General features: G+C 47.2%; 1 protein-coding gene across 2 annotated transcripts in view; it reads right to left on the bottom strand.

Annotated features, from left to right (window-relative positions):
* The window catches only part of SGPL1 (sphingosine-1-phosphate lyase 1), a 58697-nt gene extending 47336 nt beyond the window's left edge, over nt 1-11361 (bottom strand). Inside the window, exons 1-2 of one of the 2 annotated variants that reach the window (XM_027062190.2) lie at nt 11270-11361; nt 10435-10496 (exon numbers count right to left, since the gene is read on the bottom strand). In XM_027062190.2, the coding sequence (XP_026917991.1) occupies nt 10435-10461 (27 nt within the window). In that variant the 5' untranslated portion in view covers nt 10462-10496; nt 11270-11361. Of the gene's footprint in view, nt 1-10434; nt 10823-11269 lie in introns of those variants that run through there. The other variant, XM_053207670.1, reaches the window with a different exon arrangement.
* Nucleotides 11362-18261: the final 6900 nt, after the last annotated feature.

The following is an 18261-nucleotide window of genomic DNA, read 5'->3' as shown; positions in this document are numbered from 1 at the left end:
ATTCTTGTTTTTGTCCTCTGGTCCTTCCTGTTAGAGTTTGCAAACAGAATCTTCTATTTGCCTCACCTGTCCCAGCACCAGTAAGACTGGAACTCAAGACAGAACTGATGTATCCCTTTTTAGATCCATCAGCCAAAATGTATTTCAAAGGAGTGCATTTAAATGCCTTCAGAAAAAGCCTCCAGAAAAAAAGGTCTCCCCAATATGGAGCACAAAGTATAAACCTACTATAACAGCTACTTAGACTCCAAAGAGTTCCAGAGCACTATGATTTTACCTTCAAATTATCTGCTACAAATGGGGTTTTGCAAATCTAAACGTCTGCCCTTAAAAGAAAACTCTGCTCTCTTTACATCAAATGTTTATTAATAGTGATGGACGAGGTAAATAAGAATGCAGTAGGCTTTTACTTTCCGGGGAAATGACAGAAACAGAAGGGTGTTTCACACTTTAGAAGTGCCTAACCTGCTTCAGGAAAGAGTTTTCCATGCTGTCTCCCACATGTAGTGTGCAGGTAACAGAAATTTAAGATTTGTTGCTGGAAAGCGAAATGCAAAAGTTACATATGAAGAAAACCTTGTGGGAGTGTAAATCAGACAACCACTCGGGAAACCTGTCTGGCAGTACGCCTCATGACCTGGCAATTCTATGCTTACCAAAAGACATGTTCAATCAAGAATGTAGAAGTGTCATTCAAAACAGCCAACACCAGAAACAGAAATGTTCGTCAACTATAGAATGAATAAATGGTGGGATTTTATACATCGTGCAACTACACAGCCATGAGTTTTAAAACTACTGCTACCCGGGGGCGCCTGGGTGGCTCAGTCGGTTAAGCGTCCAACTTCAGCTCAGATCATGATCTCCTGGCTCGTGAGTTCAAGCCCCGCGTCAGACTCTGCTGACAGCTCAGAGCCTGGAATCTGCTTCGGATTCTGTGACTCCCTCTCTCTCTCTCCCCCCTGCTCATGCTCTGTCTCGGCATCTCAAAAAATAAACGTTAAAAAATTAAAAAAAAAAAAAAAATACTGCTATATAAGGGCATGGCTGAATCTCACAGATTCAGCAAACAGGATACTCAGAAAATAACATGAACTGTGTTTCCATTTATGCAAAGTTCAAAAATCAGCAAAACTAACCTACAATGAGAAGAAAGATAACCTTTGGTGGGTACCAAATGCGAGGGAACTTGTTGGGATGCTGGCCATTCTTTGTACCTGGGCAGCGAGTACAGCATACTCATATGCAAATATAACTGACCTGTACCATTAAGATTTGTGCCCTTTACTGTAAGATATACCTCAAAAAAAAGAACCTTTTTTATGTTTTTTTAAGTTGACTTATTTTGAGACAGAGAGGGAAAGAGAGAGTGCATGAATGGGGGAGGAGCAGAGACAGAGGGAGAAAGAAAATTCTAAGCAGGCTCCGTGCTGTCAGTGCATAGCCCAACACGGAGCTTGAACTCAAGAACCGAGAGATCACGACCTGAGGCGAGATCAAGAGTCGGGCGCTTAACCAACTGAGCCACCCAGGCACCCGAAAACTCTACTTCTTTTGTAATTATTTTTTTTAATGTTTCTTTATTTTTGAGAGAGAGAGAGACATCGCATGAGCCGAGGAGGGGCAGACATCGCATGAGCCGAGGAGGAGGAAGCTGAGGAGCTGTCAGCACAGAGCCTGATGGGGGACTTGAACCCACGAACTGTGAGATCATGACCTGAGCCAAAGTTGGACGCTTAACTGACTGAGCCACTCAGGCACCCCTCTAATTCATTTTTAAATTCAAAAGTGATTTATGGGAAAGCAAGCTGGTGCACTCTGGAAAACAGTATGGAGGTTCCTCAAAAAACTAAAAATAGAACTACCCTATGACCCAGCAATTGCACTACTAGGCATTTATCCAAGGGACACAGGTGTGCTGTTTCGAAGGGACACATGCATCCCCATGTTTATAGCAGCACTATCCACAATAGCCAAAGTATGGAAAGAGCCCAAATGTCCATTGATGGATGAATGGATAAAGAAAATATGGTGTATATATATACAATGGAGTATTACTCGGCAATCAAAAAGAATGAAATCTTGCCATCTGCAACTACGTGGATGGAACTGGAGGGTATTATGCTAAGTGAAATTAGTCAGAGAAAGACAAGTATCATATGACTTCACTCATAGGAGGACTTTACGAGATACAACAGATGAACATAAGGGAATGAAAGCAAAAATAATATAAAAACAGGGAGGGGGACAAAACATAAGAGACTCTCAAATATGGAGAACAAACAGAGGGTTACTGGAGGGGTTGTGGGAAGGGGGATGGGCTAAATGGGTAAGGGGCATTAAGAAATCTACTCCTGAAATCATTGTTGCACCATATGCTAACTATTTGGATGTAAATTAAAAAAATAAAATAAAATAAAGGTGATTTAGCCACTTCATGGGATAATAGGACATATAAATAACAATGTGCCTTAAGAATGGACTAGGAGGAAGACTGCTCCACAGTTTCTGCCTATAAAACAGGCAAGCCATTCCTTCAAACATTTACAATCTGCCCATTTCATGACAAAAAGCTCACACAGCTGTATTATATGAACTCAAAAAAGCACTATCAGATAAAAAGCACAACCGCCTGGTTAAGATATAACAATTTTAAATCTGTATGCACCTGGTAACAAAATCTCGAAACACATACAGCAAAATCTAATAGAACTACAAGGAGAAACAAATAATTGATAAAGCATAAGGCTGGAAGAGGCCCGCACAAAACAGGAGCTCCAAAGAGTCAACAGACCTTGCAAAGGACACTCACCCTCACTAGTAATTAGGGGAATTCACCTGGAAATCAATTAGACTTCACCCCTACTGGACTGGCAAAAAGTAAAAAAGCCTTGTAAATACCAGTTTTGCCAAGCTGTGTAGGAACAAGAACTCTCATATACTGTTGCTAGAAGTATAAACTGTTGCAGCTTCTTCTGAAAAGTCTGCCATTATCTAGCGAAGTCATAATGCACCAGTTCCACCAGGAGGACTAAATCCCAGAAAAACTTGCAATTCTGACCCCCTGTCACCTACAAGAAAGTTCCTAACAGTAATGTTCAAAAAAGCCTCAAAATGGAAGCCACCCAAGTGCCCATCATGGAACGGATAATCTGCGACAGTCATACAATGAAATATTATGCAACAGTGAAAATCAAGGACCTAAAACCAATAAACTGCAACACTGAGCAACATGGGAAAACCACAAAAAATACATATAAATCAATTTACAGCAAGTGAAAAAGCAAACAAAACTGAACTCAGGGAAAGTGTACATGGGGGTAACACTTTTTTTCTTTTTTTTTTTCCTTTAACACAGCAAGAGAATAATTATTCCCAAAATCAGGATAGTTCTCCCTAGAGGGAAGGAAAGGAGATGTCATCAGGGATTGGAGGTAAATGTTCTAAAGGGTTTTGTAAATGTTTATTTATTTTTGAGGGACAAAGAGAGTGAGCGTGAGTGGGGGAGGGTCAGAGAGAGAGGGGGACAGAGGATCGGAAGCGGGCTATGCACCGACAGCACAGAGCCCGGTGAAGGGCTCAAACTCACTAACCGTGAGATCATGACCTGGGCTGAAGTCGGACGCTTAACCGACTGAGCCACCCAGGCACCCCAAATGTTCTATTTTTTAGCCTGGGGGATAGATGTTATGACTGTTTTATTAAAACGTTGCGATGTGCTTTATACAGTCTTGTGTGTGTATGCTAAGTTCCACGTGAAAACACCTTCAACCCCAAAGCAGGGCAAGCCCTTCTTCCTGCCCTTCCTCTTCCTACCTGAGAAAACATGAACCTGACAGCTCAAGCTCAGCACGGCTATCCTGGACCAGGAGGGGACACACCGTGTGCGGGGGAACCTCCTCAAAGACCTAGGAATGGCCACATCAGCCACACGAATTGTCTACTCTGGGTTCCTCTTACTTTAGAGAAGTCTTTTTCTACCTTTTAAAAATCGCCATGACTTTAGTTTTTCTCTCATAAGCAGCCAAACCTAACCCGAATGGATGTGTTCAGTGATCTGGACAAATGAAAACCTTTCTGACAATTCAAGCTGTCCAACAATGGCAAGAGCTCCCTGAGAAAGCATCCCACACCCACCCCTGGCAGGGCACTGGGGGAAGGATTTCCACAGAGCAAAGGGAAGCTGGACTGCAGGATTTCTAAAGGCCCTTGAGGCAATTAAGATTCTGAGGCTACCTCTGGAAAAAAGCAGCTCTGGCCTTGCCAAAGCCGTGGCAACACTTTGCCTCTGAATCTATCCTTCTGTTATCGGCGAGAACATTCCTTCTCTAGAACATTCCATCTCCTATCCATTTTACCAGAGTCTGCTAACAAGCTGTCTTCTCACTTGTGCCTTTCAAAACTAACTTGACCTCAACTTTAGCACACTGGCTATCCTCCCTTGGTTCCTCCACGCCCTCAGCCCAACCTTCCACCTCTATGCGTCTCAACGGGCTGCCCTCCATGAAGTAAATCACCCAGGCTCCCTTTCCGGTTGGGTTTGGCCAGCGAAAGGCTTCAGCATGAGATCAGAGGGTGGGAAAATTTTGACAGAGTCTGAGGTATTTATTCCCCTGGATCCCCTTCCTGCAGGGCTACCGGCTGGCAGTGGCAGAAATCCTATGGGTCACTCTCGCCTACAGCTAACCTCTCAAGGTTCCAGAAACTACTGCACCTTTGCCCCTTCAAGCCTAACAATGCTAACGGCTCTTGGCCTCGAGGTGTTTCGCCAACCCCTACTGGTCTTCCTCGACTCTGCCCAGTTTGTAAATAGTCCTCTCATCTCCTCAGTCCCACTACTGGAGGCTCCCAGGAGATAATCGATATATCCAACCGATGACTCAGCCTGTACTACTCTATCTTCCCAGATGCCTCGTATTTCCTCTTACCCCACAGCATGGTTTTTCTCCCAGTAATTCTGTTCTGCATGTTTCCTGATTCACTATAAATCAATTCCCATAGAAAATTCTTAATCCCACGATGACGGCCAATTGTGCCACCAATGTATACAAACTATGCAACAGGACATTGGGCAAAGCCTAGTTAAGAAGGCAAACGTTACTAAAAGTTCCTGACACCCAGACAGCAAAGCCAAGCCAAAACCTGGGATCTGAGGTTTTTCTATTTATAACCCCTCCTTCCTTTAGACCAACAGCTGGAAAAATTATCAAACTTGCCGTTAAAGTTTTACTTTACTAATAAGGCTGGAACAATGCCAAATACAGTACTTATCTTATGAGGGCCATTCAAATTGTCAACAAAATTTTAAAGGTCCTACCAGTCCCAATGAATTTTCCCTTTCTTCTAGACAATCCTACAAATAAGACACCAGATTCAAATACTACAAATGAGCTTTTAGTGTCGATTTTTTGGTTTATTGCTCAAATCCTATCAGACATTCAGAAAGAAAGCATGCCTGAAAAAGATTCAAGGCTCAAAGATAAAGCTCTAAGGTCTAGAAACATTCCATCTGAACCCAAAACACAAAACGGAGACAGGCTTACTGTTTCCAAATCAAGAGAGTGCTGCAGAAATGTTGCAAAGGAAAACATTTCTTACAATTTTACTGTGTTACGGAAGATTATGCTGTATATTGTCCAATATACATATCCCAAAGCAGGACTTCATCCATGGGCAAAACAACCCTAAGTAACACTGTAACGGGCCCATTAAACTCTAAGACAAGACTCAGTCCCCTACCTGTATGAATGCAAGGGCTACCCAGATGCCATTACCTATGGTAAGGAACCCTAGACCAGGGTTTCTCAACCCAAGCACTATGGACATTTTAGGCTAGATAATTCTTGAGAGTGGACAACTGTGTGCATAGTAGGGCCTTTAGTTGCATCCGTGACCACTAGCACCCAAGTTTGACAACCAAGAATGTCTCCAGACATTGCCAAATGTTCCGAGGTTGGGGGGGGGGGGGGGGGGAGGGGCAAAATCACACTTATCTGAGAACCTTGGCCCTAGATAAACTATCTCAAACTCTACCCAGCACTGTCATGGTGCATACGATTCACTGCACCATTCACAAGAGAAAAGCCACCTAAGGAGAAGACTTGGCTTCATAAAGTATTCTTTTGTTAAAAACCAGAAGTATCTGACAACTTGCAAAGCGATACCATTCCCTAGCACTAGGAAGGAGGAGAACTTGGATGAAAAGAATGGTTGCCAACGTGGAGAAAAACTCCTAAAAAAATTTCTGGACTTGACATTCTTCTGAAAGCATCGCAAGTGTCCGATGGATACTCTCACCCCTCTTACTCTCTGTGAGACACAGGTGGAAAGTATTACAGGCCGTGACATGCCGTAAGTAAGCAAGTGGAAGAAGGCAGGCAAACCACCTTATCAAAAGAGGACAAAATTAAGGGCAAGAAAGCGCTGAGGGCTGTTAGCCCAAGCTCTGTAGTCTGGAATACAAGGTCTGTCATGGACAGACCCCAGTTCATCTTCATGCTTTGGGTTCACAGTATCCTGTCCACACAATAGTTTCCAACCCTATCAAACCCAACGCCCTCTCTTTATAACAAATATGTGGTATGCCCCTTTATTATTCTGAAATGAAATTCAAAGACTGCAGCATTACACATATATGAATATAACTCTTAAGTTTGCAATATAGTGCCCTAACTGCAAGGTGAGAGAAAATAAACAAGACCTGTACAAAAAAATATGTAGGGGTGCCTGGGTGGTTCAGCTGATTGAGCATCTGACTTCGGCTCAGGTCATGATCGCACGGTTCATGAGTTCCAGCCCTGTGTCAGGCTCTGTGCTGACAGCTCAGAACCTGGAGCCTGCTTCAGATTCTGTATCTCCCTCTCTCTCTGCCCCTCCCTCGCTCGCACTCTGTCTCTATCTCTTGCAAAAATAAACATTTAAAAACATTTTTTTAAAAATATGGATTTTCAGACAAGATTGTACTAGAAAACAAAAGCACCCCACACACTCGTTTCCAAAGTGCTCCCTTAGAGGGCACAGCTATCCTACTCAGCCTGCCCCAGTCCCGGTCCACACAAACCCCCTCCCATCAGTCACAAAGCTCACCAACATCTTCTGTTCCTTATGGGGAACGTGGCCCAGAGATAGCATTGTGAAGCAGAAAAGGAGGGATTCGAAGTAAGACTTAAGTGTGGTTAAAACTTCATCACTGTGGTGCCCTCTCTAAGCCTAGTTTTCCATCTACAAAAGGAGGATGCCAGCATACTTTTCCATGGGTCATTGTGAAAATTAAATAAATATGTAGATATCTATTTCTGCACCTAACATGTAATACCTGTTCAATAAGTATTAACTATCAGACTTCTATTATTCCTGGATCCACCGTGTACCATCTCCTAGCTTATGTCTATCTTATTCCCCCAGCAGAAAGGAGGGATGACTAGACATCATTTATCAGAGATGCTCAAAAAAGGACTCCTATACAACGTTAAGTAAGAAGTTGCATCATACGGCCTCCGAGATTACTTCTAATTCTGAGGTTCTAAGGTTCTACAATACGCTGCCCTGCGTGCAGGCTATTTTTTATTAACTAGGGTCCTTTCTTCCCAGTTAAAGGGCCCAGAACAAGTCTCCTGCTTCATACAAAGTAACTAAAGAACACAGATAATGATGGTTTAATGCCCCCACTGAACACCGGGCCCTGGCCATTGATTCTTTAGCACAGCACAGGCAAAGAATGAATAACAGAAAGAAAGAAAGAAAGAAAGAAAGAAAGAAAGAAAGAAAGAAAGAAAGAAAGAAAGAAAGAAAGAAAGAAAGGGAGGGAGGGAGGGAGGGGGGGGAGGGAGGGAGGGAGGAAGGAAGGAAGAAAGGAAGGAAGGAAGGAAGAAAGGAAAGAAGAAAGAAAGAAAGAAAGAAAGAAAGAAAGAAAGAAGAGAGAAAGAAAGAAAGGAAAGAAAGAAAGAAAGAAAGAAAGAGAAAGAGAGAGAGAGAGAAAGAGAAAGAGAGAGAGAGAAAGAAAGGAAGGAAGGAAGGAAGGAAGGAAGGAAGGAAGGAAGGAAGGAAGGAAAGTAGGAAGGGGCGCCTGGGTGGCTCGGTTGGTTAAGCGTCCGACTTTGGCTCAGGTCATGATCTCGTGGTCCGTGAGTTCGGGCCCCGGGTCAGGCTCTGTGCTGACTGCTCAGAGCCTGGAGCCTGTTTCAGATTCTGTGTCTCCCTCTCTCTCTGCCCCTCCCCTGTTCATGCTCTGTCTCTCTCTGTCTCAAAAATAAATAAACGTTAAAAAAAAATTTTTTTTAAATAAAAAATTAAAAAAAAAGAAAAGTAGGAATAACGACTTTTCCAGAGAAAGCACCTCAAGGAACAAGTGCCATATCTTTAGAGCATGAGGATTCTTGAGGGCCAGTCATTATCCGTGTGAATTAATTCTCTACACCAACAAGCAAATCAACACCCTAAATATTCTAGATCATCAAATGAGAAAATGAAAAGTAGTGGTGATTGCTACAGAAATGTTCCAAAACAAAACTGATTCCAAAGTTAACATTCTGAATAAAAACACTGCTACAGAGAGCCCACGGGCCCAAGAAGTAATAAGCACATCTCTGGGCACGAGGGTATATCCTACTCACACAGAGAAATCCTAATTTACATAAAGATACTGATCTGTAAGCAAATTGTCAATAGTTACAAATCATTCTGCATTAACCCTGTAAGGTACTAACGGTAGTTATTTCCGACTAGTGGAATTATTGGGGGTTGCTTCCTTTTACTTATTTACAGCTCCCAATTTTCCTAACATGTGGCTCTTGCAATAAGAATTTAAAATCACATAAGGCTATTTATTATCCACTGACAATCCATGACAATTGAGGCAAGAAACTATTTTAGGGGAACTCTTCACCAGGATCTGTGGATAAACCAAGTATTTACCTGTCTTTAAAATCATCCTTGCTCTCTGCCTCACACCTGAACTAATCACAACTTAGTTTCCCTCTTTACCCTTCCCACAGACCTTATAGGTTTTGCCACTACAGAAAGTCAGCACCGGGTACAAAAAACACCCTCACTACTCACTTTTGCCAAATTCCCAGTGATGGCTACCAATTCTCTGCGATAGTGAGATTAAAAAAAAAGGGGGAAAGGAATGGTTTTTAAATCAATGCTTTTGCACAAAGAGACCTCAGACTCAGAGAAATAGCTTATTAAAAATAAAATGCTTGGGGCGCATGGGTGGCTCAGGCGGTTGGCCGACCGACTTCAGCTCAGGTCATGATCTCATGGTCTGTGGGTTTGAGCCCCGCGTGGGCTCTGTGCTGACAGCTCGGAGCCTGGAGCCTGCTTCAGATTCTGTGTCTCCCTCTCTCTCTGCCCCTTCCCCACTCATGCTCTCTGTCTCTCTCTCTCTCTCTCTCTCTGTCTCTCTCTCTCCCAAAAATGAATAAATGTAAAACAACTAAAAAAAAAAACTTAAAAAAAAAATGAAACGCTCTTTTTCTATATAGCTACTGAAAAACCATAGGCTCCCTGCAATTCTCACAATAAAGAGCCTCTATGGAATCATAAAGGTCCCAAGAATAAAACTTCATTTTGGTAAACATGCATTTGGCAATGCTATTCTCCCTGCTCAGTTATTTAAAAACAAAAAACAAAACAAAACAAAACAAAAAAAAGGCACAGAAAATGTCAAGAGGGAAAAACAGCTTCTACCAAAGCAGGCATATTCCTCAGTCCAACAAAATAACTCAAATTCAAACCAGTTTAACTCACCAAGCATTTGTTAAGCACTTACTATACACAGAGCACCATGACAGCTGTTTATTCCTCTTTATTTTTTTTTAATTTTTTTTAACGTTTTTATTTATTTTTGAGACAGGGAGAGACAGAGCATGAACAGGGGAGGGTCAGAGAGAGGGAGACACATAATCTGAAACAGGCTCCAGGCTCTGAGCTGTCAGCACAGAGCCCGACGCGGGGCTCCAACTCACGGACCGTGAGATCATGACCTGAGCCGAAGTCGGCCGCTTAACCGACCGAGCCACCCAGGCGCCCCTGTTTATTCCTCTTTAAACAAGTAAGACAGGATATCTGCTTTCTGAGGAATCATAACTCTAGTCTGGGAGACCCACGCTTTTAAACGAATATACGGCAGACCCAAACAAAATTAAATACAAGTTTTAATACTGCTCCGGTAGTACGGGAAGGGAGAGATTAGAATAAGTTGCAAGAATTCTGTAAAAGATTCTTCACATTCATTAAATACAAATATATTCATATGTTTAATTCAGTCACTTACCCATCTCAAACATTAAACCCAAAATAAAGGTAGCAGGAAGGCTCAGCTACGAAAAGCAAGCATCAGAAGTGAGAGTTACACACTCAGATCCTTTGGACTAAAAATAAAACTTAAGGGATAAGCGCCTTATGACAAAGGGGATGTTTGGGAAAGCTCACCAACATCAGAAGGTCCGTAGTCGGCATCTTCCTCTTCCAGCTGTCCTTGCGGAGCCTCCCCTCTGCAAAAGGGAACCAGGTTTGTTTACTTCCAAAGCTTTAAACTGTCGCGTCTGCCCGCCCAGAGTCGCTAGAGCAGTCAAGAAATGGTTCTCTCCCTCCTTTGAGAGCTCAGATTTCACTCCCAGATAGGACACTCCACCCCCAGCACCCGGGCCAGCGAATGAGAACCCTGCTGGCACCGGCCTTCCCTCCCACAGCTGAGCAAACGAATCCAGGCCCAGCCTCCCACGAAGCAAGCCCCCCCAGGTAGACACTCGGGGGAAACGCCCAGCCCGCCGCCAACCGGAGCCCGGGGCCCAGCCCACAAACGCAGCGGGGCGAAGAGTCGGACGGGCGCCGGGGGCAGCCCGTCCCAGCGCCCAGCCTCCTGGCCTCGTCCGCGACCCCATCCCTCCCACCCCGGAGCCCTTCCTCTCTTCGCAAGGAGCCGCAGATCCGGGCTGCCCGACGTCCGCTCCTACCTCCGCTGGACTGGGGTTTCGGAGCCCGCTCCCTATCGGCCCCGGCGCTCTCCCGCACCCACTCACGGGCCCCCCGCGCCCAGGCTCAGCGCGCGCCCGCGGGCATCCGCCAGCCCCTCGCTCTGCCCGACCCTCCCTCCTCCCCCGCGCTGCCCGGCCCTGCCCTGCCCAGCCCACCCGGGAGCCCTCGGCCCCAGCTCGACCGTCCCTTTTCCGGAGCCGCAACGGCCCCCCTGCACTCCTTTGCCCCGAGTCCGCCTCCCCGCTCCTCCCCTCAGCCTCTCCCTCTCGCCGGCCCGGCTCCTCCTCACCACGCGACAGACTCGCCGGGCGGCGGAGCGCGGGCTCCCCCTGCAGCCGCTGCCGCCGAGATTGGAGGTCCCACCGCCGGCGGCCCCGCCCCTCCCCGCCCGGAAATGGCTCCCCAGCCCCGGCGTGCGCGGCGCCGGCGTCGGGCGCGCGCACGTCCCGGCCCGGGCCAGAGACCCGCCTCCCCTCCGGGCCCCCCCGCCCTGCGCGCCGCCTGCTGGCCGGACAGAGGCCAGCACCAGGGCCCTGGGCGGGGGAGGTGCGACCCGCTGGAGGCTGAGGGTCGCAACTTCTCCTTAAGGCTAGACGTTGGTTATAAAAACGAACTTCCTGGTCACATTTGGTCATTTGGAGGCCCTGGAGAGTCAGCCTGCCGAGCACTGTACAGGTTGATCCAAGGCAACCACTGAAAATGTGTCTTTAGAGAGACCTTTGGGATTTTAATAGGTGACTCAGAGATTTGCCCCTTCTCCCTTCATTTCCAGGTGAAATAGCTAAGTCTCAAATACATTTTGCATGACTTACCCACGACACTAATACAGCAGAATCAAAGGCACCACAGTTACATGTAACTGACAGCAATCAGCATATGGTATTTTTCTGCAACCGATTTTTAGAATGACCCCTAGGCGGAATCTTGAAATTTTAACAAAGATGACACCAATCGAGGGTACCCAATTCCATCCCCTTGCAAATGTCTTCCTGACGCTAACTTAGGGTGGCATCACCGCCATCGTTACTCCTCCAGTGCTCTCAAGGATGAAATCCCTTATCGCCCGGCCCTTCTCTGCACACCCCCTCAGCCTTTCCCAAACTCCCAGCCAGAATGGTGAAGCCTCTGAAAGAGTCAAGCAAGTTATCCCTGGGCTTCCTTGCCCTCAGCCCCGCCCCATCAGAAGTCCGAGGTACGTCTGCCTTTCAGAGCTCCTGCATCAGGCACTGACACCCCCAGACCCTTACCGCTCTTGCTGCTGTCTCCCAGCAGACTCGCATTCTCAGCGTCGGAGGGTCAGAAAAATGTCCTGGGACCTCCAGCCGATGCCTACTCATCAAGAGTTATTTTGGGATTCCAGGCACGTTCTCCCCACACCCCCACTTCCACCCCTGTGTTTTATTTCTTCTTCACATCCCAGGATCTGCTCTCCCTGGTCTCTTTCTTAGCTGCCACCTCTCATCCTTTACTCTAAAATCTCTGTGCCAGCTGACTGGAGGACAGGGTCCATCTATGGTTCCTCCCCACACCTCTGTGGTGCGACTTCACTGCTCCTCACGCATCGTGAACGGTCTGTTCATTCTTCCCAGATGAACCAACCAATTCGGCCTCATTGACTAATCCTTATTGTTGTGGACTAAATGTTTGTTCCCCCCCCCCCCAAAAAAAAATTCGTATGTTGAAGCCCTAACCCCCAATGTGGTGGTGAGGCTTCTGGGAAGTCATTGGGTTTAGATGAGATCATGAGGGCAGAGCCCCGGCAAGGGGATTAGTGTCCTTCCAAGAAAAGGAAGAGACACCAGAGCTCTCTCGCTCTCCAATCACATACAAAGAGGTCACTTGAGCACATGATGCCATGGCAGCAGTTTGCAAGCCAGAAAGAAAGAGGCTCCTCACCCAAAACTGAACCTGCCAGCACCTTTATCTTGCATTGTGTTATAGCAGCCCGAGCTGAGTAAGAAACTTATTTTGCCAAGAACTATGATAGGCACCTTCACATCCGGGGCCCTGTTTGTGTCCTAACTTGCTCAGGTCGGGCGACTCTCATCATCTGCCAACTTGTAAACAAGGGTGCCAAGGCTCAGAGAAGATAAGTGATCACTCAGAAGACACACAGAAGCATGGGGTAGAGTTGGATGCAAGTTAAAGCCCCAGATTTTGTAGGGAGAAACTAAAATATGCTGGTTGATTTATTAAGCTCAAAGAATATTAGAGGGAGAGGACCCTTCCCCTATTTGCCAGCACAACCCCATAGTATATGTATGAAGAAACCAAGGACCAGAAAGGAACTTGACTCTTGGAAGTTCCTTGCAGAGCACAGAAGTTGTGTGTGTGTGTGTGTGTGTGTGTGTGTGTGTGTGTGTGTGTGTGTGTGACAGAGAGAGAGACTTCAGGCCCCCTGCTCCTCTACCCCACACTCCCCTTAACTATACAATAACATCAGGGATTACAAGAGAAACATCAAGTAGAAAGCTGCTAAAGATAAAACATGCATGGGGATTAAGGGAGATAATTTCAGCTTTCACAGGGGAATCACATTATACCAAAATGGAACAAAATCCCCGCTGCCTATCGACCTCACATGTCCTAGCTATACTGATGGGCCCTTGGGAGAAAGCAAGAGGAATGAGAACAAAGAAGATATAAATAAAAGAGGGAATTACAGTGCCGAGGGAAGAGGGATATGAAAAAAGAAGAGGGGGCTTAAGAAGGGACACAGGCAGTTTTGCTTCCCCTCTGCCCCCATCAGACACTCCCACAGTAGGGGCTTCGCTAGGAGAGGCTTCGCTGGCAGGTGGGAGACAGAGGTGGGGTGACTTCCACACCCAGAGTGTGGTTTCCCAAGGAGCACCACTGGCATCACCTGGAAGCTTGCTAGAAATGCTGGATCTTGGAACCCCACTCCAGAAGACTGAATCCGAGGGTACATTTAAACAAGACCCCCTGGTGATAGACATACACCATAAAGTTTGAGAGGTACTTGCCAGGATGCCCTGCTTGCAGAGAAAGCATGGTGTTTTTATTAAGACCATATGTTTGGGATGGTTTAAGGGGGGTGGTGAATATTTAGAGGGGTGAGGAGGAGACCTAATGCTCCCCACGTTGGCCTTTGGTGGCATCATGGTGCCTTCCAGGATAACAAACACTTGGGAGGGACTGGGAATACCTAGGGGGAACCAGGTGAGGGACTGAAATTCATGCTGATGACAGAGGGCTTGGGGTGCCAGGGGGCAGAGTGAGAAGGAATATGGTCTGGGATTTTTTTTTTTCCCTACACGGCTTCTTTCAAAACAATTCTTGCCAGCAAATCTGGTTCTCTTAAAATGACAGCTATCCATGGCCAAGTTAGTGACAGCCTTCCCCCCATCCATGAGGACACATGCCCCACTCTAAAACGCAGGAACATGCTACCCATGACTCCATTCCTGTCCCTGACACCTCCCCTCCCAACTGGGGACCTTCTGTGGAAGCTCACCTCAAGACAGGGCTGTGGGCAGATGTCCTCGTAGCTTCTGAACCCCTCCTGAAAAGGAAGGGCCCACAGGAAAGCCCCCCGCAGGACCTCTGTTCATGGAGTCTAAAATGCCCTCCCCAAGGAGAGGTGGGAAACTAGGTAACAGCAGCAGATTGGGGTGACACAACGGAACCAGCCAACACAAACAGAAGTGGCCTTGAGAAGAAGGAGAGCTAAGGGCCAGCCAGACATGGGAGCACCTGAGGCCAGGAGCACTCTGTGCCCAGAGGTTGCCACTCTGGGACAGACTGCAAGGTGCAGTGGGCCACTGAGGTACATGTCCCAGGTGCCAAAAGTCGGAGCGGCCGAGCCCTGAGAAACAAGAGTCATTTCCCAAGGAAGCCCGCTTTTCCTGAGGAAGCCACCCATTGCCGTCTAGGCTGCGTGATCACTCCTAGCAAAGCATCAAAACCAGAGTGGCTGCTTATCAGAAAGCAAACAAATACGAACTTCCTGGGGCAGAAGGAAACCAGCTGGGGCTGTGCTGACAAAATGGCTTTGAAGGCAGGCAGAGTGGCTTCCACCCAGAGATTACTGCTTGGCCTCAGACAACTCAGTCTGCTGGGCTGAGCCTGGGCTTCCTCGGCTGTCAAACAAGGGTTAATAGCATCTACCCCAGGGCTGTGGTGGTACCTCGGGAGGGGAACATGTGTACCCAACACAGGCCCAGACCCACAAGAGGGACCCAAGAACATCAGTTTAATCTGAACCACGCATGTCTAGGATGAGCTCAGTTGAGATCCAAATCTGGGCTCTGTGACTGGCTAAACCAAGCCCAGCCCCCTCACCGTGTTGCTCTTGGCCTCGCTTCCTTCCCCACCGGGACCCCATCCTCATGGTTGGTCAGTCTTTCTAAAGTTCCCCTTGCCCCATATGGGCACCCTAGGCCTTATCAAGGCTTGTCCAAGAGCCTCAGATCTATTTGTTTCTACAGGTTTTGTTCTTGGTAGACCAGTGTGTCTCAAATCAACCAGACCTCACACTCTCTGGTTATGGGGATTACAAAATGTATTTGTTACAGTCAGGGGGTGTACCGACCTATGCATATAATTCTCTTGCAAAGCAGTGCAGTGACCTAATTTTAAAAGTGAAAGCCAGGGGCACCTGGGTGGCTCAGTCGGTTGAGCGGCCGACTTCGGCTCAGGTCATGATCTCACGGTCCGTGAGTTCAAGCCCCGCATCGGGCTCTGTGCTGAAAGCTCGGAGCCTGGAGCCTGTTTCAGATTCTGTGTCTCCCTCTCTCTGACCCTCCCCCGTTCATGCTCTGTCTCTCTCTGTCTCAAAAATAAATGTTAAAAAAAAAAAATTTTTTTTTTAAAAGTGAAAGCCAGGATCATGAAATCATACATGAAGTTGGCAGATATGTGGACTTACAATGGATAAGCAGGTTTTTAAGAGAAAAGAGTAATTGTTTAAATATTGCCGCGTTTCCTTTGTTGACATTTGAAAAAAAAAAAAAAGGGCTAAATCAGGATCTTTGTAGAACTACCTACAATCATTGTGACCTGGAAAGCTACAAATGCACACCAGTACGGAGGTGTTGTCTCAGGGACTCAAACACTATGTTAGCAGCCCTGCCATGGGTGATGTGATTTTCCAAAATGGTGGATTAGGAGTTGTAAAGTTTCAGGCAAGGTAGGACAACTCACATGCAACTTTCCACATGGTGGCTGCACTTCAGGAAGCATGTATAATAAAATCATGGGGTTTTTTTTGGGCGGGGAGGGGGAGAGAGCATGTGAGAGAGAGAGAGAGAGAGAGAGAGCGAGCGCATGCATGAGCAAGGGAGGGGCAGAGAAAGAGGAAGAGAGAGAATCCCAAGCAGGCTCCATGCTGTCAGAGTAGAACCCAACATGGGGCTCGATCTCACGAACCGTGAAATCATGACCTGAGGCGAAATCAAGAGTCGGACACTCAACTGAATGAGCCACCCAGGTGCCCCTAATAAAACCATGTTTTCAAAGAAATCTACTCCTCGCATGAAAGTGACATTGGGTTTTTGGCTCATGTGACCGTGACCTGGTTTTTTACCTACATGAACATTCTGGCAAAATGTCAAAACGATGTCCAGGACCCAGGGGCAATTCTTCACTGTGAGGGGCTGCCCTTGCAATGTCTGTATGGCAAGATCGCTATCCTCATCATGTGACAAGCAAAATTTTTAAATTTGCAGGATGTCCCCTTGGAAGCTGAGCCGACCCACTGAGACCCGCTACCGTGGACTGAGGCCAGGAATGCACTTGAGCACAAGCCTCATTTTATTATCTGCGGCTGAGTATCTGTCAAGCTTAAAGGGACTTGAGCACCGACCAGGCCCAGCCTCCCCAGGTAGCATTGCTTGTCAGAATCTCCAAGAACCTTTTCCAAGTCCACATGTCAGGGCTTTCCTGCAGACCCGGTGAATGGGGAGTGGGGCCCAGACATCTGTATTTTGAACACTCCCAGGTGAGAGGTGCCACGTTCTACCCATTCTCATCAGCTTCTATGCCTTGGTCCCACAGCTAGTGGAGACTGAACCTAGAATTCCTGGCATTTCAGCTCCAGGAGCCCAGGCTCTGGAAATGTAATGAAATGTATGGGTTCTTGTGCCAGCTTTGGGACTCGGGCCTTGGATGAACCGTTTACCCTCTCTGGGTCTCAATGTTCTCACCTCAAAATTGGGTACAGAGGGGAAGCTACAGTCCAACTCTGGCAGTCTAGAATTCTCTCTGCCTCACTTTGGTTCTACTTCCCAGAAGCCTCTGTGTGGAAACTCCACCTCTCTGTCCCCAGGTTCCCGGCAAGGGCCCTCCATCATGCAGTTACTTGGTTGGGGTGGGTGTCTGTCCCAGTCCTGAGCTCAGGGTGAGAGGTGTGGCCAGAATGCCCAAGGAGGCCAGGCCCCCTCCCCCTCTCCCAGCAGTGTTGACACAGATAGGGTGCAATGAAGAGGTCCAGGTAATACAAGTCCGGTGTAAACAGAGGACTAAGGGGGTAATTATGAGCGTTGGCCCGTGGTTACTCCTTTCCTGGCCCCGCAGAACCAGCTCCCAGGCTGACTCACTCAGAGGAGCTCTGGATTCACACTGAGCTCAGGGTCAGCGGAGGAGGGGAGAACGTCCATCCCCACCAGCAAATAAGAACCTTGGGGGTTAGAAACAGAGTTAAAGTAATTTTCTCTAGTAGGTTTAAAAAAAAAAAACTTTATATTTATATTTGAGAGAGAGAGAGAGCACAAGCAGGGGCAGAGCAGAGAGGGAGGGAGACAGAGAATCCAAAGCAGGCTCCAGGTTCCAAGCTGTCGGCACAAAGTCCTACATGGGGCTCAAACTCACAAACCAAGAAATCCCGACCTGGGCCGAAGTCGGATGCTTACCGACTGAGCCACCCAAGCGCCCCTCTCTGGCAGGCTTTTAAAAAACTAAGGGCAGGGGCGCCTGGGTGGCGCAGTCGGTTAAGCGTCCGACTTTAGCCAGGTCACGATCTCGCGGTCCGTGAGTTCGAGCCCCGCGTCAGGCTCTGGGCTGATGGCTCAGAGCCTGGCCCTGTTTCCGATTCTGTGTCTCCCTCTCTCTCTGTCCCTCCCCCGTTCATGCTCTGTCTCTCTCTGTCCCAAAAATAAATAAACGTTGAAAAAAAAATTAAAAAAAAAAAAAAAAAAAACAACTAAGGGCAGTCATTCTCCATGCCCAGGGGGGTTGGCCTGGCTGAGGGATCAAGGAGAGCTTGAGCTGAGTGCGCAGGATGAACGGGAGTTAACCAGACAGAGAGGAAGAGACAGAGTGTTC

This window comes from Acinonyx jubatus, chromosome D2 (assembly GCF_027475565.1).
Source record: "Acinonyx jubatus isolate Ajub_Pintada_27869175 chromosome D2, VMU_Ajub_asm_v1.0, whole genome shotgun sequence".
NCBI classification, from domain to species: domain Eukaryota; kingdom Metazoa; phylum Chordata; class Mammalia; order Carnivora; family Felidae; genus Acinonyx; species Acinonyx jubatus.
This window is presented reverse-complemented; position numbering and strand designations above follow the sequence as displayed.